We start from the raw sequence: 25,092 nt of genomic DNA on the forward strand, positions 1-25,092 counted from the left end.
ATTTGTTTGTTGTGTTTAGCAATCCTTGATAATGTTGTGTTTTGAGTGGTGGCTGGGGCTAGATGATCTCCAGAGATTTCTTCCAGCCTCAATTATTCTGTAATACAAATGCACAGAGATGTCTACAAAGACTCTTTGAAAGAATAAATGAAGCAAAAAACTTTTAGCCTCATTGAAAAACACTGACACGTAGGAGAAAGCTGTGTGGTTGTATATATAGAAAGGGTCAGTCTTTCCTTACTAGACTTCTTGATGACTTTGGAATGGAAATACTGAAAAAGCTCATCAGTTCATTACCAACCATGTAGCGCTTGCCTCTGCCTTGAGTTCAGTTTGTGGAGGAAGCCTGTGGAGTTTCTTTGAATGAGAGTTCAAGTGCAGTAGAGCAGAGAAGCGTTTTCTGGAATAGCTTTGTAAAATTGGCTTTGTTTGTTGTTACATTTGGCATCTGTGCTTGCTGGACCTTATGGCATAACCAAGTTGTGTTTCTTGTGGAAATTATTTGGATGTGACCGTACTGCTTTTATTGTGGCTGCCACCTTGAGCCCTAAGGACTAGTAAAAGTTGGATGCTTACATTTAACTGGAGCAGAGTAGAAACTTGACAAACCTTGGGTGCCTTCAATTTGCAGCCTTTTGAATTACTTTTATTAAACAATTCTAGCTGGATTTGCCTTTTGGGGAGTCTTTGTTTATGGCATTCTAAGCTAACAAAGCCCAGCTAAGCTGAAGGATGGATTAACGAAAATCAAAGCTGGCTCTCCTAACAGGGACAATGGAAGCCCACCCGGTCCGAGCCTTGCTGTGACACCTGGGAGGCCGGCACTCCAATATGATAAAGTATTTTCTTTGAGTGAAGGTCACCAAAAGTTCACTTTTACAGAGAAGTTCTTATTCTCAGTTAATGGGACTCCCTGTTGCATGGTCCTGCAGTTGCTTAACATAAAAAGGATGGATTGTCAAAGAAATTACCTTTAAAGTCCCTCCCTGGCAAACTTATGTGAAAAGACAGACCAAGTGTTCTGTCATGTCCAGACTGAGTGGTCCATGACCCAGCCACCCAAACTATCATGCCTGTTTACACTTTTGCAGTTTAGGATTTGTCAGCATCTTGATTTTGACCCCTTGTTTCTGGGCAAGTGCTGCTCTTTAGGGTTGTATTTTATAATAGAATCTCCTACCTGGGTTGCAGAGCAAGTCATTTAATCTTTTTATGATGTGGAAATGAAGACATTTCCAGTTCTTTGGGGATTTTTGTAGTCCCAACACAACAGATTTATAATTTAACATGAAATACGATGTGCTTATCGTACCATATGTGAGATGGACTAGATCCTTTTTTTGTCCTTAAGAATCAAACACAAAATCAAAACATATAAGCAGAACTAGACTTGGCCTTTTTTTGTGTGTGTTATGTATGTAATTTCCTGCATATGTAATTGATCCCTAGTCATAGCTGGGCCCAGACCCAGCTGAAAACTGTGGGGATTATTGTTTCTGGTCCCTTTCTGACTAAGATGACTTATTCTTCCCAGAAAGGAGATGGGAACAGGGTGTGAGAAGCACATGACCTAAGGCCAATTATCATCTGCTGGGAGAAATAGGTATGGGCTGTTTGGGCTTGCTTTAACTTGATTTTTCATAGAGGTGCTTGAAGAAGATCTTGGAGAAATGTAATTATCTTTTAAAATTACTTTGATTTTGTGCAGAAGGAAAAAGTAAGAATACTAGCACAGATTTTTATTTGGGCTTTGACTTCAGTGGAGCCACACTGATTTTTGCAAGATGGGCATTATATTTTTGTAAATTAAAACACCAGTTGCCTATTCAGTCCGTGTCTCAGAAGAGTGGTAGAACTTTGTTTCTATTCTGAACTTGATCAGTAAAGAACATTGCAATTATGCTTTTAGATCCATGATGTTGATTTACTAATTTAGGTAACAGAACTTGGATGAAGTTTTAATTCCCAAAATTCAAAACTGGTACATTGAATCCAGTAGAGCCAACCTTTTTCTTTTTAATTAATTTAGGTTTTGTTTTCCACCTAGTTTTCAGAGTAGGTAATTGCATCTTTTTATGCCCCAGAAATGAGGATATTTCTAATATGTTTTGGCCATTTTAGGATTCCAGCAAGAAGGTTTAGGGCCGAACTGAGAGGAAGAGTTGACACAAGAACACTTCTGAGCAGTGCATGCAAACTTGTGAACCTAGTTTATGATCAGTCCTGCAACAGAAATAGTTGCATAATTTATTTTGCAGTATGAGCTCTGACATAGATCTGATGTACCTTCTGAAGGGGTACAGCTTGGTGTGGCAGTAGATTAGCAGGGCTGCAAGGAATTAACTTTTTTCTTTTTAAACAGTGACCACTAGAAGGTATGTTGGGAGATGTGGTTAGCAGCAGAAAATCAAGTTGTGCTCTGATACACAAAGATGTGATGGCCCTTCATATCCTTCATTAGTAAGGTTTAGGATAATTGACTATGTAAGTTAATAGTCCGTTTCAAATCCTATGAGATTGCTTGGAGGTTTTCACATCACGTAAGTGGGCTTTGTGTCAGACCTCTCCTCATGTTTGAGCACGAAAATCAGCCCAGCTAACCTTTATATGTGACTCCCCTTTATTTTTTTCAATGCATAATATATAACACTGTCTCAACTACCATCAGTCTCTCCAGTGGCCAATCTTGTGTTTCTGATGACATGGACTGGGAGTGAGACTTCCCCTCAGAAGCCCCTGAATCTAGTACCACTTTGTGTCATGACCGATGCTTAAGAGGAAACGGATGTTAATTCAGCATGTTTGCATTTGAATGAAACTTTCTAAACCCAGTATAGCTGAGAAGATGGACTCCTGCAAGAAAGCCACCACTCTTCCAGATTAACTCTGTCTGGAAGCTCACAGAACCTGTTCCGAGGGAGCAGTGAAGCTGCTGGGGTGAAACCCCAAGCAGAATCTTTGCTATTTTGTCACGTTAAAGAATTTCATTTAATAAAACCAGGGGCCTTGGGATGGAGGTACAGCATCTGCTGTGACAGTTTCTGTCTTACTTTGGGTTTTTGAGTTTTCTCTCTAATAATTAGTTTATGTTCCAATAAATCCTTAATACAACAACTGCTTTAAAAACAATTGAAAATAAAACAAAAAGAGGAGTTTAAATTGCTTATGGCTTGCTTTGTATGGCTTCCAGGCATTTGAGCAATTTTGCTAACAAGTATCCTGTAACCTATTTCCAAAGGCCACTAGCAGATAATTATATTTGGTTAATTTACATACTTTCAGTTTATAATCCTAATTAGTTCTCCAACCAGTAGTCCCTAGGCAATATGTAGTCTTACCTCATTTTATTTGCCATCCCTAATGTGCAAGTTCTCTTCTTTTAATTTACAAAAAAATGCTGTTAGGTTTGGTTCAGGGCTTTCCCATTTTGGTGAACATCTAAACTGGGTGATTCCACGCTGATTTAAACCCTATTTGCAAGTAAGTATTTTACATTTTTATAGATCTTACATCTGGGAGATGCTCTGCAATTTAGGGAAATTGACCCCAGTTTGACACAGAGCCTATTTTCATCACAAAGAATCAAGCCAAATTCTGCACCAACCTGTATCCAGGGCGTCCCACTGAAATCTGTTTTACGGAAAGGGCACGCGTTGGCAAAGGATGGGACTGAGGTGTTAGTCTCTGTGACTGTGTCATACTGCTACCAGGGCAGAAGTGGAGATGGGGTGTGGGACAGTAGGTATGAGTAACAGCTGTGTGAGAGCTCCTCTGCACGTGGGGTCTGGTAAAACTTCTCAGGCTTCTTGGCAGTTGCTTGTTCCCCCTTTGTGTACTTGGGATCTCTTCCTGCGTATGTACTATTTTGGGATCTGTTATCACTCAGTCTTCAGATTACGCTCAGTAAAGGGGCTGAGGCTGGGAAAAGGAGGATGAAAATGAAGATTTATACTTTCAGGTGAGCAATGCTCCCTTTAGCTCCTTCCAGGTTTAAATGAACTTCAAAAACCACTTGGAATGAGCCTCACCAGTGGAAGGAAGAGCACACGCCCCAGTGCCGATCCCTGCAGGAGTCTGAGTAACTGGGCTTGACATTGAGTGTCCAGCCAGAGTCAACCCACCACGATGAGCCAGCATCTTGCTGTGGGACAGGGCCCTGCGGCGAGGATGGCTCTGTGGCTCTGCAGGGCGTGCAGCAGTTGGTGGGGAGTGCTGGGTTTTGGGCAAAGCCTGCAGTGAGACAGGAGACGCAATCTCCACTGTTGCATGGAGATTTCTTGCATGAGATGTCCTGTAGGCAACTAGAACAACAATTTCAGTTGTTATCTTTTAAGCACTGGGCTATGTATTATAATGCAATTTTTAGAAAAGCTGTTGGATGGAATTTTTTCTCTTGGGCATCAAAGGCTGCTTTCTAGTCTGATTCATTTCATTATAATGAGGTCAGGTTTGGACTAACATTATGGTAATTTCCAATGTTTCCTTGCAAGCAATAAAAAGACCCCAAATCTCCCTTTTCAACACCGTATAACGTACTTCAATAAAGCAATGAAAAAGGGTGTGTTGTAAGATAACTGAGAAGGCTTTGCAAACTGCAGATTTTCCATTTTCTTTTGCCCCGATTTCCAGGATAACTGATGGATTCTGTGAACTGATACTAGTTAACGAAATCATAATACTAAAGGAGAGAGGTGATTTTTAACTGACTGAAATAACGAATGTTTAGTGAGGAAAAATTCGAAGATGTGAGAATAATTCTTGGCCAATAATTTTATTTTAACATCTTAAAGAACGTAAATTTTATACTGTTGATGCTTTGGTGTAATTTCTACACATCACACTTGAAATCCCAAATAAGTTTCTGCTGTTACACACGTGCTACAATGCTGAGCATTTATACAACTGATATCTAATAGAACCATTACCTGTGAAGTTATTCCAAAGGAGACTATTTTCGAGGAATACTTTCCTTATTAGAGCACTTCAAATCTTGCTCTAGTATTTCCAGGTAGATTAAAGATGGCTTAACTGTCTTTTCATGCCTGGTTTAAGGATTGTGATTCTACACTAATTATAGCTCTGCCTATGCATCTGAATTTCTGAACTTTAGGAGAGGCAGTATTTTGCTACAGCTCTCACACCTGCAGCTGCGATGAAGAGAGAACAAACTCAGAGTAAAGCAGGTTTCAGATAGAAATTGCAAGCATGTTGAAGGCAGTGCGTTGTGAAAAATCATTATTTTTCCTACTGTACCACTCATGATAATAATAGCTGCTAGTATGTCAGGTGAAATCTGGCTCTAACAAAGTCAATAGCAAATCTTTCATAGACTACAGTAGGACTAGTACTTTATCCCCAAGGAAAGTATCGTTTGAAGATAAATTTGCAGAGGCTTATTGACGCAAGTGCTAGATTTCAAGGGGCAGTGACAATTTACATGGGCTGAAGATGGATTTTCAGGTATCTGAAAGATTTTATTGTGGAATATAGCAGACATACATTAAATGCTAATTTAGTGCTAATCCACAAAGTGAGTGGAAAAAAGTCCTGAACAACTCTGTTATTTGCTTGATCAAAAGACAAAACGGGCACTGAGATGAAGTTGATCTCACCCCTTCCACTCTTCACTTTTACCATTAAGATTATTATTTTTGCTCTGTATAGTTATGTTGAAAAGTCCAGAACAAAAACTTAAGAGGGGATTGGGAGCAAGTTTTCTGCGGGGGCAAAGGACATGGGATGGAGAATCTGGGAGCTATTTATAATGAGTCTACATTACTTAATCCAGCAGAATATTCCAAATTATATGTGAATTTTTAATTAGAATTAGAAAAAAAGAAAAGGAATGATACCTCTGATATTTAGCTTTTGTCTTTTTCACCATATCTTTTAATTTATATATGCTTTAAATTATGTATTATCTGTTTTTAATGCAAACCCACTTTGTAGGTGGGTCTAGTATACCACTAAGAAATGCACAAAACAAAGCAAAACAGGAGAGCAGAAGTCCTATTTTTTTTCTCACAGGTCATCTTACATGCCTTGTGAGCTGAAGATTTGCACTGCTTTATTCTACTCTTGATATTCCTTGTACTTCTCCCTTACCTATTTCCTCAAGAAAACCTCAATCCAAATTCCCCCAGAGTCAGAATGCACATTATTTGGTTGGGTTTGATTCCGATAGACTGTCCAGGCATTTCTGCAGCACCGGAGCTATGCTTGAGGAAAGAATAATCTATGTGGTGAAACCAGAAGGGAGTCAAAAGAATTTAAAGTAGTTTGAAATAGAAAACAATAATTTATTTTACTTCATTTTACTTGTTAACGTTTGTAGCTAATGATGATTTCATGAAACTGCTTTTATAATTCAATACATTCAAATCTATATAGCAAACAGTTACTACCATGGGCTTTTCAAATTCCACAAACTGTCTTATATAAACAAATTAGCTGTACATGCACATTTTTTCAATAGGTTGCAACATTTGCAAACATGCTTTAAAATCCTTTAAAGCTGCAGTATAGTGTACTTTGCTTCAGGCTTTTCAGATGAAACCTATATACTTTCTTCAGAAACCTTAAAAAGAAAAATGTTTAAGTGTTGAGCATAACTCTAAAAACTGCTGTTTGATAACTGTTGAATATTACAAGAGAATGACTCTAGTTCTGAGTTTAAACCTTGAGCTAAATACTGATAAACAGCACCCTGTGTAGAAGTGAACAACAGCAAAAAAATACCACAAAATATGGGAAAAATACATATGTGCAGTTGCTCTTGTGGGTTTTTTGCCTTTTTTTTTTTTTTTTTAGGTAAAGAAAAGCATGGGTACCTTTTAATATGAATATAGTTTAAGCAATTACCTGTGTAAGTATGGTTAATACATTTCTGATATTTAAACACTTCATGTAAAAGGTAACAAGTAAAAAAGTACAATCAGTATTCCAAAAAGCACTGCTAATATTGCCTTTGAGGGAGATGGGCAAGCTTCCTCTCCACTTCATAATGGAGATCCTGGCACCCACAGTTGTAGAGTTCAGTATTTGAACTATAAACTCGATGACTTTATCTTATATACAAAAATCTTGCCACATTGAACGAGGCATTCATTTCTACCCCAATGGTAGTGTTTTATGTACATAATTTAGCAATGGTGATTATACAGTAGTCACTGACAGGAAGGAATTGTACACCCGTGTGCCATCTGGTGACTTTGTTCCATGGGTTAGCAGTTCTTGGATTGTCATCCAATTGTCAAATATTTTTTTATTTCTCTTCTTCATCATTTTTTTGTGGCTCAGTTCAATGATATTCATCTCTTTCTTTTCTTCTGCACCTTGCTGTTCCTTTAAGCAATCTAACCTGCTCTGCATCATAAATTCACGCCGCCTCCTCTGCTCCTTCGCTTTCACTAAATGCTGCTTCCGCTCTTCCTTGCTCCAGTAACGGCCCATCTTCATTTCACTTATGGCATCATCATCGGTGGTCATACCACTGCGCTCCTCCTTAATCTTTATGGCACGTTCTCTCAGCAGCCTGTCCCTGACTGGCCTCTTTGTAATGTAGCGGGTCCCATCGCTTCTGACCTTGACTTTCCACTCCATCCTTGGTTCGCTCTGGCTTGAATTAAAGTCTTTGCACATACTCACCAGACTCATTTGACTCTGTGCATACTCCACCGCCGATTTCTGTTGGATCAGCTGCATGTAGCTCTGATAGTGCTGGGCGTGGGCAGGGATGTGAGCATGCTTATATGGAGAGTGATGGTACGGGGAGGCGTAGGATCCAGAAGGTTTTTGACCATGAGTAGGGCTTTTGCTCCCATCACTAGCTTTTCTCTCCTTACTTTCCAGCTGCTTGCCAAGGTCAGGATCTTTAGCAGAGGCAGGACATTTACCAGAGCTGGATTCATGACTTTCTGAGCTAGCAAATAAATTCTTCTGGGAGACGTTATATGCCACTGCCCCCTCATTACCTTGACAGTTAATGCCTTCTGCAGTTCTGCGCAGCGAATTGTCAGGGGAAATCTCCAGCGTGAGTGGTGTGCTTCGGCAGCTCTCGCCTGTGTTATATGCACTCGAGCTATCCTTGTCAGACTTCTCAGGGAGCTCTGTAATGTCTGAGAGCTCGTGCCTGCGAACGTCGATGCTTGTGTTATAGTTGCGGAACCCACTGTTATGTAGCATCCAGGGCTCCCGGTACTGATCTTTCAGCTGCTGCATTTTATGAGCTCTCACAATATTCAGGCACTCTAGCTCAATATTGCGCAGCTCCTCATTCAACATCTCCAGCTCTCTGTCAACGCTTTCTTGGTCACTTTTGCTCATATCCAGAGTGCTGTTATGATAATACAGACTGTAAGGGTTGGCAGACTTCACCTGGCACTTCAGTTCCAGCAGTTCCCGGAATCGCTCGCATTCGTCTACGGGGATGCCAAGGAAGTCGACGTCTGTGCAGTCGGCAGAGATAAACGACTCGTTGCTGAACTGCATATCGCCACTTCCTAGGGTGTCGTGACTGTACGTCAGCTTCTTCTGGCTCCCTAAAGTGTTGGAGGATGTGGTGTGATCATCCGCATTGTTTTCCTGCTCAGAGCTCTCGTCGTTGCGAGTGCTGTCGTCTGTGCGCCCCACGCCACTGTCCTTCTCGTGCTGGTTAGATAAAATAGTGGCTGTATCTGTGGTGCCTCCATCCTCCTCGTGCTTCTTCTAACAGCAAAAATGAAAAGCCAGAAAGAGAAATTAATGCAAGAGCATAAAATATTTCAGGGCATTTATTTTTTAATTGTTTTTGTAATTTGTCACTTCTTACACTTTCTGCATCTTTTGTCTTTTACTTGTATGGAAAGAATATTATTAAGAACTCATAGAAATGGTCACCAAAATCACAGCCTGCTGTGGATGTGCTTTTCAGAAGAACCTGAGGTCTGCTGTTAAATTATATAGCAACAATGGTAGAAGCCACATTTTCAAAATGTTTCTTTTCCCACTTAGGTGCACAAATGTATCCAGTTCTACTATGGTGCCAAAGTGAGAATATGTCTCTTCAAAAAATGTGGATGACCCAGAGGATGCAGTTTTAGAAAACTGTAGAAAAAAAATAAGACAAAAATTCAAAACATGGTCATGAACTTGCATGATTGCATTAATCATGACAGAATAATGGGCAATACAGGCCCAAATCTGTGGCCCTGCATAAACTCTGATATGTAAAAACTTTTTCTTTGTCTTATTTCAGTCATTTGCCAGAGTTCTTCATTTGGATTTTAAGGTTTCAGGAGGCAGGATATTTTCAGTATGTGCATGTGTATCAAAAAGAAAATTTTATATGTTGGCTCTCTGCCTGCTATATCTACTGTACGCTGAGCTTGTACTTTTCCTGACCATAGCCAGAACGGTGGATTTCTAAGAACTGTGATTATGTTGTTGTAAGGGGCAAAGTAAAAAAGGTAACATTTTAATACATTTTTGTCCTCAAAATGAGGTTTGTGGAAAGTCACGTAATATCTTGATTTTACAGAAAGTCCTTTTGCTTTGATCGTCATTCGAGACACTAAGTGTATTCAGTCAAGCTCAGTACTGGAATATTGAGTGCAATGTGAAGTTTTGACACTTGTGCACAACAGAAAGGCAGTACCTGCTGAAGCATGCTGGCAGTAAATTGCATTGCCTGGTGGTGCTGTTCCTCTAACATGTCCATGTGCAAGTCATCCAGAAAATCATTTCTGTCATCATCCATCCATCCTTCATCCAGCTATGTGAAAAGGGAGGGGAAAAGCAAACCAAATGTTGTCAAAAGAATGAAGACTGACATAATTTATGTTCCTTCTTTGTGGAAAGTGATTGGGAAATCTTAGGAGATTCCTTCCTGTGACAGTGCTGCTGTGTCCTGGGAAGGAGCACATGCCTCCTTGTGTGAAGTGTGTGTGTACTGACTGTCTTACCTTCCCCCACAGCCACCCCTGTCCCCAGCAGCATAGTTTTATCTTCAACAGCCCTTTATATATGAAACAAAACCAGCCTTTTCATCCATGGAAATACTTTGAAGAGCTGGGGCTGTTTTGGTTTGTACACGATTTGATTAGGATGTATAAAATTACTCCAGAGCCGAAAGCTTGAACACACCACTGGCGAGGCAGCATCAAGGGCCAGAGGGAAGAATGCTTGCTAGGGGTCTGTAAAACTTTTCTATTCCCAGCTTCAATTATATCCCCAAGGGAAAGATCAGAAACAGCGAGGCTAAGAGAACAGTCATGAGCCTGACCCTGTGTCTCCAGGTGCCCTGGCAAGGGTTGCTCTCGCAGCAGGAGGAGCAGAGGCAGATCAAACAATACTGCTCATGGCTGTTTGTTCAACACCTTTGTTGTGCTAATCCCTGCTCTACAAAGGGATCTGGTTCAACCTTTTATTACAGCTGAGGATGCTTCTGGACAGTATTTAACTACATTAAGAGATGCTGTATAAAGAATTAAATAATAGGTGTTTTAATGAATGAATAATCAATAGCTGTAGGAATTAGAGTTCAGGATGTTCTTCAAAGCTATGGCTTGAAACCATCCATAACGCCTAGCACTGATGTTTGTAATAGCATTGCAGCATATATAAATCACCAAACGTCTTATAAATTGAACTTTAATATAAAATATATATATAGGTACTGTGACTGCTGAATTCCATTATTTTAGACCATGTAAATGTCCAGTCAAACTGTATAATATGGTTTTAGGTGTATTTGGTAGATTTAGGCAGGTTGAAGTTCTTCAAAAGAACTGCTTTCTACAAAACAGCAATTCTTTTAATTAAGACTCGAGAGGGTTCTTTTGTTGTTGCTACAATACCTGAATTTCTGGTCTTGCAACAAGTAAGGAGATATTCTTGCTCTCTTCACTGGTGAGAAGTGCCACAGCTTCTTCTCGGTTCTGTACCTCTATGCCATTGATCTTTAAAGAAAGAGCAACACAGTGAAATCTTTTCATAGAGCTAATTAAATGCTGCTGAGATAAGCTCTCCAGAAGTGTGTGGCTGGATAGATCTCAGTGCAGGCCAGGCACAGTCCATGTTCGCATCTACAGCCGCGCTGTTCAGGTAAGTGCTGGGCAAGTATGTTGGTTTGGACATGTGAAGCTGTTCCACACTGCTACATGTGACATGCAGAGCCTTGACAGAAACTGGAGAAGGAGAGTTGGGCAGGAGCAGAACTGTAACATCAGGTCTGGTGGGTGGAAAGGAACAGGAACATCCTTGTGTGGGAGAGGTGAGGCTGTGGATGCTGCTCCCAGAGACTGAATGGTACATGGACCTCTACCCAGTTAGTGTCTGTTCAGAGGACAAACCACTTCTGACAAAGCCCCTGTGGTGGAGGATTGTTGCACTTGGAAGACAACTCATTCCAGCACACAGCACTGGGTGTTCAGACTGCTGAACATGTATTATTGTCCCTGTGAATAAACAGGGCTGCCCCGAGAAGGTCTGCAAAGAGGAATAATTGCTTGGGCCAAATGGAGGGTTTCTGTAATATAACGAAGACTAAAAAAGTGGAAGTGTATCAGAATATGTGCTGGAAACGTGACATCTGCTGACATCTGCAGAGTAGGGCCAATATAGGGCTTTATCTGGCCAGGACTATCAAAATCTGTCTGAGATACAGCAGAGGAACTTTCTGAGGATATTTCCCTTTCAAAGGAAGCATATAAATAGCAGTCTGAAGGGAATGGCTTGTCGGAATTATACTGAAATAAAGACACTGCAGCAGATTATAGTGTGTTAGCAGACTTTCAGCCACTTACACACGTACCTGAATAATGCGATCCCCTTCTCGGAGTCGACCATCTTTTGCAGCAATACTGTTCGGATCAATCTACAAAATAAGGGATTCGGTGTTTAACTCCTGTTGTAAACCCAATATTGGTAATATGACTGATACTGTAGGCCTGGGTGTCTGTCATTGCTGCTGTATCTGGGGTTGTTACGTCTCGCTTAGTGATTACAGGACGCTTCCTTGCTTATGTGAGACAAAGTGAAATGCAAATTGAAATGATCAAGTCAAACCCAAAACATTTATTCCTGAGATGTGTCTTCAGAGAATGTAGGTTTATCATGTTTGCATGATATCGAGTTACCACTTAATTTAGCATTCTGCTTTACAACAGAGTGCTCTGATTATAACCAGTTTTTGCACATAGAACAGGAAGGATTATGTCCTAAATGATGCATTTTAATGGAAGATTTTAGATTTAGTTATGAGTTTCTTTTCCCAAACTGCTGCTACAAATTTGAAATAGATCTGCACGATAAAAAGAACACATATGAAATACTACTTATTTCATGAAAGGGGGCCAAGAGAGACAAATGGGCCCCAAATCTTTACAAATAAAAATGTGTGGATGGTTTTTTTTTTTCCATTTATATTGTTTCTGAAATAATTGAGGACAAAAATTAAAGGAGGAATACATTAAAAATACTTTGAAAATGTAATCTGAAATTGAATGCTGAGACTGTGTTAGGGGAAAAATGAACACTAGATGTTAATATAACAAAGCTCGACTTCAGTGGATGCAGGATTTCACTCAGTTTAGAGAAAAGGAAAAATAATTAGATTTTTTCCAATTACTGCATCCTGGCTGTTTTTCGAATATGGTACAAACAGAAGACAAATGTCTCAAATGTCCAATGCTGCAGTTTAAAAGACAAATTGTATCTTATGGAAATCAGCTCAATCTTACCTCACTCACATAAATACCCATATCGTCTTCATCATCTGTTCTGTAACATACAGTAAGGCCAAGCTTGTCCTGGCTGTTCACTCTATGTAAATCGACTTCCTGAGTTTTTTTTAAAAAAAAAAAAAAATTGTCAATGAGACACTGATGACTGATGGAAGCAATTTTTCAAATACAATGAAAATATTTTGCTTAAGTGATATAGTGGATCTCTTTTCATTTCACTTGTAGACGAGGTTAACTTACTGAGCAAAATGTGATTATATGCAGACAATCAATACCTGGGGCATTTTTGACCCTTCAATCAATATGAAGTCATTTTGAAAACAGACCTTTTATTGATCTTAAAGAAGAAAAATTACCTATATTTCATGTAGTGGTAAGACTTCAAGCGCTGAAATACTTATAAAGTATGATTTTAATATTTGCCACAGCTGATATATATTTCCTTATAAGCAGGGAAATTTTCTGGCTTTTCAGAGAAAAATATAATACTCTATTACCTTAACTTTGTAATTTTCATGAAATTATGTAATAAATTTCTCAAAAGTGTGACTGAAGATCAATATATTGTCAGCAAAGCATTCGACATTGGTAATAAAAATATAATAAGCATGGGTTTGGTTTGAGCAGGTTATAGTTTATCATTCTAGTGGTCTTTGGTGGTCTCGTTAGTCCTGGAGACGTTTAAGCCACCTTAAAAATATATGCTTTTTCCCCTATGCTTTTTTGACGCATTGACATCATGTGGATTATTTTTTTCCTACGTTTGCTACCGCTCTGTGACGCTGGTTGGTATAAAGGGTTGTAAAATCCATGGAGCTGCCCACAAGCGGTAGGATGCTCCTGGCTGGCGTGCACTCAGCATGACCATCCATGGAGCATCTCTCCACTTAGCTTTGTTGCTTCTGAGAGCCTGAGGACCCTGGGCGGCCTAACGCCCTTAACCAGCTTAGTGCAACTGCTGTGTTGGTCCTGAGGATGCTGCCCTGGGGAGGAAGGGTGTTTCTTCATAGGTAGACTTGTAATACCCACTGTAGTTGTGGGTTTTACTTCCCTTACAAGAGAGCTTGGCAGTGAGTGAGGCTTTGAAAGGTCCCACTCCTCTGTAGCCTAATGCCAGGCAGGATGGAGGTGGCAGCTGTGGGACTTGAGCCCCGCTGCTGCAAAGAGGAAGAGTGGGACCGGCCAGGGGGGCAAAGGGCCACAGGCTGAGAAAGCCATCCCAGCCAGTGCGGGATCCGAGGGCGGTCCCAGCCCCAGGGTGGACCCTGAACCACGTGCTCGTGTTTGGATGCGTCTCCTCCAGTGGAGAAGTCCTGATAACACAAGTCGTTATTTCTGAACATCTCTCTGTTTTGACCTGCGCTGTGCCATTTGTAAGGGGCAAGACAATAAAACAAGCTGATATGAATAATTTATTGGCATGTCTAGATGACAGCTGCCAAGATCAGCAATCTCATGTTATTTACTTGTCAACATGTGTAATTTCTTTTCTTTTTTTTTTTAAAAGAAAAGTAGTTGTAAATGGCTGTGACATTTCAGATGGTATTTAAATGGTTTCAATCAATAGTATCCATGGTGAACTGCTGTTCTTTTTCTCCCTCTTTTGTTACTTAAAGGTTTGAACACAATGCTTTAATAGTGGGGTTTTTTTTCAGATTTCTGAAGTTTTTGGGGGTTTCTAGAGAGGAGATGGAAATTCTTCAGAAGAAAAGATGAGACAAAGTCGGTTTGATTCTGATCTCATTTGATCACTGCAGTCAGTGTGTTTACTCTGCATTTAATCATGGCGATAACTGGATACAAGGTGGGAATTTGTGCACTGGGCCTAATTTAGCCCTAGAATGATTCCCATATTTCTTGCATGCTTGAACAAAATGATTTCATGTTTTGAGGAAAGTTTTTATATAGTTTACTCATTTGAAAATGTGGCAATGAAATAGTGGCAAGAAACTAGTGCTGTAGCTCATTATACTATTTGTCATACTGTTAGTGAAAAATATATATAATGTTAAAAAAAAAAATCAAAAAAAACCCAAACAAAAAGAGCATGGTGACTTTGGCCATTGTTTAAATAGATCCTATGTAACCTTCAACACTTGTTAGCACCTTTTGAAGTGGAAAGAGGGGAGGTAGCAAGCTCATAGTTTCATTCTTACCTGCTGCACATTTTGAATCACAATAGCTGCTTTTCCAACATAAGACAACTATGAATTGTATTACATTATAATAAAAAAATAAGGATGGGTTTAAAATGCACCATCCAAGACATCACCTGTGATATACTAGAAGGTAATAAATCATCTGGTAAATTATATTTTAAAAGGAATACAGATATATTTTGTTTAAAAACACACAAATAAAGCAGCAAAAAGCTAAAGCAGCAAAAAGTTAAGCACCTTAGAGCAGGTGTTTGGAATCTGAATTTTTATGAGAAATTAATTGACAGACTTACCCCTTGGGCACAATCCCTGTAGTCCTTGGTAGGAAAAGAGTAAGTGGGTTTGATGCTACCCAAATATGATAATTTTGTGTACTTAAAGATGGGAACAGCTGCTTTCTGTGCATCTTCGCATCAATAAAGTTTTAATATAATCATAAAGGTTTGAAATATTTGAGAGATAAAAGTGTGCAATTCCAGTTGGAGTTGAAGAACCAACTGCAGAGTCTTCAAAGCAAAGATTATTTCCCATGTTCAGAGCAGAGTCTGTGTAATACACAGATACATCAAAAGGAAAAACAGAACAGAAAATTGGCACCTGCAAGTACAGGTATTATGGTAGTTTGTGTAATTGTACCAGGAATTAATTAAAGTCTAGGAATTAATATGGGCCTAGAGAACTTTGAAGGTGTAGGTTCACGTGCTTGCAACGCCACTGGACTTGCCATTTCTTACTCCTCTGTCTCCAGCATTGCACTTCTGGAGAGCCCAAGGGCCCAATCCTGTGCTCCCGCTGCAGAGCAGCCAGGCTGCTTCCAGAGACCCTGCTAGACGTGTGCGCTGCCAGATTAGTCTGGTGTACTGCATGGTCTTGAGATGAAAGAATATTTAGTGCTCAGCTGAGGCTCAGATATACTACTGTCATGAAATCTGTATAAGATCGTATGAAATGTATCAGCCACCTATACTGCAGAAAGGAGACACTGAGGTTAGTCAGCACCTGGTCTAGATCTGCACCAGACCATGGTGATATCCAGAGAGAGTGGTAATGTCAGGGCTGTGTTAATATGATAACTGTAAAAATTTCATACATGATATGACTTTTACACACACAGATAATTAAAATCTGCTTCTTTAGATCAGGTAAAAGTGACATTTTGAGAGATGTTCAAGAGAAGTATTTGTATGCTATTTCAAAATAGAGTCGGCACAAGAGAACTGTCTGAAAGATTATTGGCTCCGTATCAAATGTAGAGCCAAGGAGGGCTCAAAGAGATAGTTCCTGAAATCCATATGGCATTTGTAGCAAGTCAAGAAGAAATGAATGTGCACTATGACATTATACCTGTAACTGCTCATAATAATGAATTAGGAGTAAGTGATAATAGTAAATTAACCTCTATAAGCTCAGAAGATCCTTCATTTGCAAGAGATTATTGAATTACTGTACTGGTGATTTAAAATTATGACCTGCCTGCAAATGTATAAAAATCAAAGTGTCTTCCCTAACAAGACAGAAATGAGCAGTAGAAATCTGAAATGAGAGGACAATGATGGAGTAAAAAAATTTCAAACATTCACAAAGCACTATCCAAAGCTTGAATGATACGTACTCTGTCCTTTTGTCTCTGTAAAAGGTGGTGGTGTTTTTTTCTGTGCTGACTTCTGACATGCCTGACCAGCAAGGCTTACTTTTTTGCTATTCCATTAATAGGTTTCACCCAGAAATGAATGTCAGGGAAGTAAATATAAAGAATTATTACTGCGTCGAGGCCTTCTTGCTACCTTTTGGCAACTGACCCTGGTACAGCAGGATTAAAAAAACACTTGTTCCTCCTGTCTTCAAACTAAACAAAGTGATCTTTAGATTGTCTTTTCACATAAATGTGGTTTCCAACATAGGTAAAAAGCAAAAATCCCACCCCTCCACTTTTCAGAGAAGGTTTTATGAAACAGGTTTTCTTTCCAGAATTCTTTGCCCTAGAGAAGAAGTAAAAATCTACCTGGATTTTTCTGTGCCATCCAGCTCTATGACAGTAATTCTGTGATGGACCATAGAGACTGGACTGGCGTGAGTCATCAGTGGTGCTGGGGAAGGCTGAAGAAAAGTGTTTCTCACCCTGATGAAAAGATGTTTTGGATGCCTAAGTAAGGTAATTTGAAGGATGCCCAGGCTTTTTGCCAAGCTGATGGCCAGTGGTCCACAATTAAGACCCTTCTTATGCAATAAGAGGTGTTAAGGCCAGGCTTAAGTCCTCCAGAGAGCTAAGGGAAGATAACCTTTCAGTATTAGCTTGTCAGCAAGCTGAAATGTTTTACCACTTTTGGATTTGTTCCTAACAAAGAACATACAAATATTTGTCTTAGGAAAGTCCTTTGTATTCAGAGGCATAGTAATGCCTTGAGAAGCTCCTGATCACTGCAACTCCCTGCGGAGCAGGAGTTTTTGTTGAGAAGAAATATATTCACATAAAAGATGCTTTCGAATGCTTTACAACTAGGATGGAATAAAAATTGAAGAGTGCTGTAATAGAGCCTACTGACTCCCATATTCAGATAGTTACCTCTCGCCTCCTTCCCTCCCTTGCAAACTGATTATTGGAAAAGTAAAAGAAAACTTTCAACCAAAGTAGCAAAGTATGTAAAGGGGAGAGCTTGAAACCCTGATATTCAGCTTTTATTTATGGTTTCCTAAAAGCAGTGAAGTATTAATTTCAAATTTTGAAGCACAGATTTTGGTGCTCAGCGTATTATTTTTTTGCTGATCAGATGATGTGGTTTCAGGCTGGGAACACCATGCAAGCACCGTGCGCTGAGAGGGCAAAAAGTTCTTTGAATGAATCTGTTGTCCTCTAGTCTTCTGACGTGAAGACTTTGCTTCTGTCCAAGACTGAGTGAGAGCATCGAAGGGAGATTTTGTAGCATTTAGCAAATGTTTCATGTAGTTTTTAATCTCTAAGGTGCACTTAGTCTCAAGGAGCCATTCAGCTGAGTTCAGTTCAGTTTCTCTATTCAGAAAAAAAGCAAGACCTACATACAAGTTGCATATAGGAAAGGGTCAAGAAAGAAAGTCAAATGTGAGAGAACAAGCCCTCATTTTTATGTAGAATGTTCTCCTTTGTAATCTGAGAAAATTAACACACTGAGAAAGCCTTCAGTTGGGCTGTGTGTCTGACAGCTGGACAGGCTTGTTTGAATAAACATATTAAAGCATAATGCTGCTGGGGAATCCTGGAGTGACATTATTCTTCCTTTATGAACCTGAAATGACTTCTGGCTGGGTGTCTGTGAAGAGTGAATGTACTTTTAATTTATAATAAAATAGTAGTCAGGATTTAGTCCCTTTTTCCTTGTGGCATGTAAACTTCAAAAGAAAAGAAATGGTATTTATTTATTTCTGTAGTAGGGAATACATGGCAGTTACCTCTGACTCATCAATTTTAAGAAAAATGTTGAGAGATAAAACGAGAAGACAATTTCAGTGTCTTGGCAATACTGCCAGCATAAATTCCTTCCTACAGATATTTACATTAGAAGCTTGTGAACTTGGGTATTTCACTGTTTCTGTCTTGTTTACTTGTTACAAATCACTAACCAGTCAGTTATAGACCATAAAAGTTTAGATGAGGAGCTTCTGATTTAAATTCAAAGCACATTTTATGGACATAGGAACCCAGAAGGCTGACTTGATGGTTTTCTTACTTTAGACATTCCTGCTGCAGTCAATGAAACAGTGCCTTTGTGGTCTTTTAAAACATATCTATCAAAAGGCAAACAAAAAAGCAACTAGCCAGTTGAGTCCCTGTTAGCACTTTGACCTTACCATTGATCACAGTCTCTACAATTTGAACAAGAATCTTTAGTGGTTTTTAAGAAATACTATTAGGCTACAGAGACTTTTCTGATGTTCATCTCCCCGTGTTACGGAGCTGATCACCTTTTGCCATCAAGTACTATATCAATGTCAAAATTATTAATGTTGTGGTTTAAGGCATATTAATGTCTGGCTACTGAAGTGCGTGTGTTTAAACTGTTTTCAGCTCAACTGGTTGACCTTCTAATGGAAGCAATATAATTTATCCACAATATTAGATTCCCTAAAAGATAGGTTTTGAAAAGACACTGGCAGAAAATACTAATTTGTTCTACATTTTCCCTTAAGACTGAAATCTATATCGTATTTTTTTTTAATTTAAAAAAAAAAAAAAAAGCAGCACTTGTTTGAAAAGTAAGGCCTTGAAGTCTGCTAAACAGCATTTGTTTTACTGGCACTTTGATTTTATCCTGACTTTGATTTGCGTTTGTATATAGAGATGAATTACTACCAGATCTGCAGAATCTGAGAACAGCTTGCAAAGTTTTTATGGGGTTTTAGTCCTTGATCCTGCAAACACTTTTACAGAAGGGAACAACTTGGTGCTCGTAGAACAGCTGAACTCTGCTCCCATTGAAGCTGTTGATAAATCTACCACTGATTTAAAGAGAGCTACAGACAGGTCAGCATCACTTGCTTTGACAAATAAGCATTCGCAGGACCAGGATCTAAGAAATCAGAAGTGCAAGCGAGCTAAGAGTAAACTATTCAATTACTGATAATCTTGAATGGATTAGCTGGGTCAGACACAGCTGGCAGTATTTAGAAATACTGAGATACTTTACTGCTATTTATTACAAATGATTCAAAACACTTCAATGGGTCAGTACTGCGTAAGTATCTTGCAGAACTAAGGTCCACAATTTATATGCTGTACTCTGAATTGTTGGGAGCAGGTTATGAAAATTAAGACTGAGAAAACTGAAGGGGAACTTCTGATGGGATACACAAGTACTAAAAGAGCACAAATGACTCTCAAAGATTTGGCAGGAAAATGGACTTGCATACCTTCATGACTAGTTCAACTTTTATTATCTTTAATTTTATATGTATACATATGTAACTTTTCAGTAACAAAAAAGGAAGGAAAAGCTTAGTATAGTGGCAAATCTATTCTGGTCTTGTCTTGTAAACTTAAAATACTTCTAAATTATATGATCAAGAACATCTGTTTCTCATCTGGGGAATATTTAACTCACACATTTTACTGTTACTATGTGGAACAGGTCCTGCCACTCAGCAAACTTGCAAAGTCTTTCAGATTTGCAAAAAGTCTAAATCAGCAGAGTTACTCAGAATTTAATTAATGAAATCAATTACTTCATTATTTATGTTAATTTGCTAGCTTATCAGTCCATGGCACACAGTTAAATATACTGCTAAAGGTATCAGTAAGGTTTCAACCTGCAAAGTGACTAATGAGCAATGTTACTGCAAATATCTGCTTTAAAATGTCTTTTTTGCTTCATATAGAATATAAAGAGCGTGACATGCACATGCTAAACTGTCAGCAAATGAAATAGTTACTAAAGTCTAAGTACCTCTAATTCCAACTCGTCTCGGTCCATTTCTTGATGAATTCCTCCCATGTAGTCATTTGGATCATAGTATTCATGCACTGATGGATGGCTGAGAAATGAAAGGTATGTTTTAGGACAGCACTCAGTGCTCTGGTTAGCATATTAATCCATTTGAAGCTTATAGCAAGTCATCATGAACATGATTGACTAACAACCACAACAAGAAGTTGCATCTGGTTAATTATATACATGATACCATTTACACCAACAAATGTATTAAAAATTACATGTATTGTAAGATGAGTCTAAAACATTTGGCACCTGATGATGAATGAGAAAGTTGTAGCATTTATTAATGATTTTTCTCCAGATGTAGAGCTGACTTGGGGGAATAATATACAGAGAGAATAGCGGCGAAATAGGGTAAGGGGTACCAGGGGACAGCTGAGTGGGCAGGTATTTGCCAGGGTTCAAGATGAGAGGGAATACTACATTATTTACTTGTGAGCTCAGGTTATTTGCAGACACGAAAGTAAAATCATTCTTGCCCAGCTGCTTGGCATTTTTACTTTAAAGACACAAAATCTTATCAAATTGCTAAGTATTATAAAAATAATCGTCCACCTAACCATATGGATCAACAGCATCCTGCTGATTGATTTGAATCCAACAGGCTGTGCATAATGATGTAAATACTATTTAAGTATGTACTACTCTTTGTTTTGCTATTCACTACTAGCGTACTGCTTGAGCTCTCTGACACTTGCACTGTCTGTATTTTGGAAGCTGTAAGCAGTGTAATGCTTCTCTGATAATTTTTATGCTGGTTTTTCTGCAATGAAAGTAAACTCCCTTTAATTCTCTGTTAACTAGATACATGTTTCTTTGTAAGTGTGAGGCTATTTACGTAACAGCATCTGCTAACTGGCTAAGATACCCAAGTTGTTATACGCAGGCTAGATTAATCTGAATGGGATTTGGAGAAGTTACAAGAAGCATTAGGAAAAAACCCGACTCTGCCTGCTTGCACGTGCTGGGTGATGGTGTACTTGAATAGCCGACTGCCTGCCCTTGCACGCAGGGACAGCCTGAGGCAGGCAAAGTGCTCAGCACCAACATCTACAGCTCGACGTAAGGCCACTGCTGATGCTAGTGGTTGGAATCTATGCCTAACGATTAAGGGGCAATATGAAGTTACCTGATAGGACTGAGCTGGTATTATGCACGTGTGTTGCAACCTAAATGATTCATTGTGAATTAATCTTTGCCATTTTCCTAATGTAACTGGTTCTGCAGTTGGAAAGTTGCACATATTGAAAACCCCTCTTGCAAATGTGTTTGGGGCGATGCACGTAGGTGCTCTAAGAATAAGTGTGTCCTCTCCACAGTGATCTAAGTCCTGCTGCTTGTTCACTGCAAACAAGCTCAAAGCTACAGCCTTTTGTCAAACGTTTTCACTAAAACATGCAGCTGTGCTTGAATTTTCAATGGGCTGGGAATAGGTGGCCATGCAGTAATATCCCATGGAACCATCTTTCAGCGCTGGGAGTCATGAAAGGAACAGACATTGCACACAGAAGCCCAGTTCCTGGCTGAATGTGTGAATGTTAACATGCCGTGAAAGTCACTTAGTACAGGATCAGTGCCTGTTTGTAGTCAAACCCAATGTCCTCGGAGCGCTGACGGGGATGTCTGAAGAGGCGCTGGGGTGTGTTTGTGTGCTGACTGATGTCCACAGCTCAGGCTATCGGGGGGGGGGGGTGGTGTCCCCCCTTCCAGAGCTGTGCTGCACAGCCAGGACACACGCACACCAGCACGGCCTCTTGCCCTGTAGAGGATTGCCTCCAAACCAGATATCGCTGTGGGCTGACCAGATCACGGTGTCTCATACACGGCGACAGGCATTCAGAATCCTTTCTATTACTTTTTCCCTTGTGGAGATGCATGGCAAGATGACAGGCAATTTGCATGGGCTCCTCGGGGAGCTGTTCTCCTCTTGAACAGCGTGTGAGGGCGTGGTGTGTGTGTGCCAGGAGATAATTGTCATTTTTATTTGTAAGTACAAAGGCATCAAACTACCATTAACAATAATTAAAATTTGATTCTAAAACGTCCATGATAGCACTGGTAAGTAATTTTAGTCCTAGAAAATAATTTATTTGAGTAAGATTGCTGCAGGGTTATAATAAAGTAATTAATACAATGGAACAGAATGTAGCAGCTCTTAGCATTACACAATTTATGGCAGCCATAAAAAATAAAGTTAAAACATAAGCAACCCAAAGAGGCAGTGAGAGGAATTACAAAAAGCAATAACTTTATCCATCAAATTCCAGAAAAAAATGAGCTTTATGAGGCCATCTTGTGACTCAGTGGCATTACTCATGTGAGTAACGGCTTTGTAATATGTAGAAAAAATTGAAAATGTTTTCAGTTATGGCTCAATGGCGTATGAATCCTAGCTGCTTCTGGGAGTACATGTTCACCAGCAAGTGAAGGTGGGCTTATGAACTACCTCCAACATGCCACATTAAAGAATGCAAGGATTTTCAAGTGCTTCACCAACTGTTACTTACTCTTCAGGTAGGAGGTATGGGTCTAGCACAGAGACGGGTGGAGTAGGTGAGCCCATCTTGCTTAAAGCCATGATGTGTTCAAAAGTGATATCTGTCTGCGTGCCCACATCTACTAGCTGTGAGTCATGAGGAGGAGTGAAGACCTTGGTGCGGGGAGTTCTTCTCAGGACCTGCACCACGATGGGCTCCTTGGCTGTTTTGAATGCTTCCACTGCCTGCTCGTGTGTTGCTTTAGATAAATCCTTCCCATTGACCTGTGGGAAGAAAGCAAGCAAAGCCACAAGAGAAACAGTCAGAAAGTGGAGGATATCTTTGTTGGGTTTGGCTGTTAATTTAGAAGTCTCAGCTTCCGCCTAAAAGTATATACAGCAAGTACTAGGAACTATTTATGCAATGTTATACATCTCTCATTTTCCCCTTTCACTACCGTAACTTTACAAATCCTGTGCTTTGCTTTTTATTTTGATTGTTAAGATTTTACAGGGCTTGCTCTTTGAGCTAACAAACGAGCATCCCATTTGTTTCTTGCAGATTAGAAATCCCTCAGCCCTTGTTCAAACAGAACAAGTTATTGATTCTCCTGTAATTTTTCTTGGTTTTGTTTGTGTTTTAATCTTCTAACCTTTTTGCCAAACAGAACTACTGGGACAAGACCCGAAATTACAAAACTATGTATTTGTTTCTGATAAACAATTTTTCAGATGAAACATGATGGTGGTACCCAGTCATTGCAATAAAACCCTGCATTTTAGGGATGGAGACGGGTCATACTGGGATAGTGAACAGAAATAATAAGGAAAAAACAATCACGGGCTTTCCAAAGTAACTTTTTGTCTGTGTGGCTTGGCCATTTCCCATCCTTGGATCTTGCCACCATTATCTCCTGGTTGAGTGAATAGTTATACATAACAGAACACCTTTACTAAACATGACTGAGACACCCCACTGTGAACTACCAATATTCGACATGCCAGGCCTTGGAAGGTGGGTGTCTGAGAAGAGAAGTTGAACACAGATCCCTCCTATCTCAAAGGAGCAGTGAAGCTTCTGTTCACAGCAACAAAACCAAAATGAGGCATTCAATTCTATACAGAGCTTCAAATCTTTGGCAAGCAGAGGTGCCCTTGCTGATCCAGAGAGAGGTCTTGAGCACTTCCAACCCACTGTGTCTTTGTGTTTCACTCATGCTTAGCTTCCTTCCTCACATGGTTTCTAATGAATTCTTCTATAAGTATCTAAGTCTACCTAGGGGCTGTGAAAGAGATGAGGTCACATTTGCCAGAATTTTTATAAAGCTGCAAAACCATAATTCTCATTTCAAGTTTTGGTTTGTGAGAAATGTTAATGTTTCTGTGTGTCTCTGACCATATGGATTGTAATTTTAAGGGAGCTAAACACAATGAACAGTTTGGAATGAACTGAAAAAAGGCAACTGTGGCAAAAAGACTGAATGTGTGCCCACATCCTGCTGTTTCCAGCCTAACATGGAGATCCCTTTTGAAATTTGGCCTGTCTGTTGAGACATCTGCAAATCCAAAAGCTTTATGGGCTCATACGCAAAAAACTACGTTACAGAAACAGTGGGAACCACGGGTAACTCCAATAAGTTTTTATCCTCTTTTAACCTGCAAACTGTTGGCATTTTAATACAGATGAAAAGAAGCAATTAAAGAGAAGCTGCGCAGAGCAATTTGTTTGTGAAAGCTGCATAGTGAAATTATGATCCTAAAGCATCACGCTATGATATAATTGTTACCATGTTCTTTGGACTGGGGAAAATGTTGGCTGATATGTAGAAATAAACTGCAATTTGAGATACGAAGATGCTACTAGTGCTGACAGTGAGAGCCCCTCTCGTAGCAGTCCCTCTTATCAAGGAGCATACTTTGTTTATATATTTTCTGTATGAATGATGTCTTACATTATACTCTTTCCAGTCAGGCAGCTATTCATTTGATAAACCGCACTGCTGTCTCTGATATCAGAGGGATGAGTCGCGCAGTGGAAACTCTTGCCTTCTGCATGGAAGTGCATAGAAGAGTAGTATATTTTTTCCAAGGCAGAAAAAAAATTAATTGCCTTGATTGGACGTAGATGCAAGTATCTAGCCTCAGGTATTAGAGGTGGCTACTACTCTGTCATTTAATCATTTCTGTACATGTCTGAGATGTACACTCATGTGGTGACATTAGCTTCCTGAATATGATTGAAAACTGAAATATATGTCTGGATTCTGCTGTCT

The 25,092-nt window shown here is 39.5% G+C and overlaps 1 protein-coding gene across 4 annotated transcripts in view; it reads right to left on the reverse strand.

The window, feature by feature from the left end:
* Window positions 1-6,275: 6,275 nt before the first annotated feature.
* The window catches only part of PDZRN3 (PDZ domain containing ring finger 3), a 146,025-nt gene continuing 127,208 nt past the window's right edge, over window positions 6,276-25,092 (reverse strand). For 3 of the 4 annotated variants that reach the window (XM_074914122.1, XM_074914121.1, XM_074914123.1), the window contains 7 exons: window positions 22,851-23,104; window positions 20,296-20,383; window positions 12,720-12,818; window positions 11,792-11,854; window positions 10,836-10,937; window positions 9,635-9,751; window positions 6,276-8,706 (listed from right to left, as the gene is read on the reverse strand). In XM_074914122.1, the coding sequence (XP_074770223.1) occupies window positions 7,156-8,706; window positions 9,635-9,751; window positions 10,836-10,937; window positions 11,792-11,854; window positions 12,720-12,818; window positions 20,296-20,383; window positions 22,851-23,104 (2,274 nt within the window). In that variant the 3' untranslated portion in view covers window positions 6,276-7,155. Of the gene's footprint in view, window positions 8,707-9,634; window positions 9,752-10,835; window positions 10,938-11,791; window positions 11,855-12,719; window positions 12,819-20,295; window positions 20,384-22,483; window positions 22,496-22,850; window positions 23,105-25,092 lie in introns of all 4 variants that reach the window. The other variant, XM_074914125.1, reaches the window with a different exon arrangement.

The sequence above is a fragment of the Athene noctua genome, chromosome 10 (genome assembly GCF_965140245.1).
Source record: "Athene noctua chromosome 10, bAthNoc1.hap1.1, whole genome shotgun sequence".
Taxonomy (NCBI): domain Eukaryota; kingdom Metazoa; phylum Chordata; class Aves; order Strigiformes; family Strigidae; genus Athene; species Athene noctua.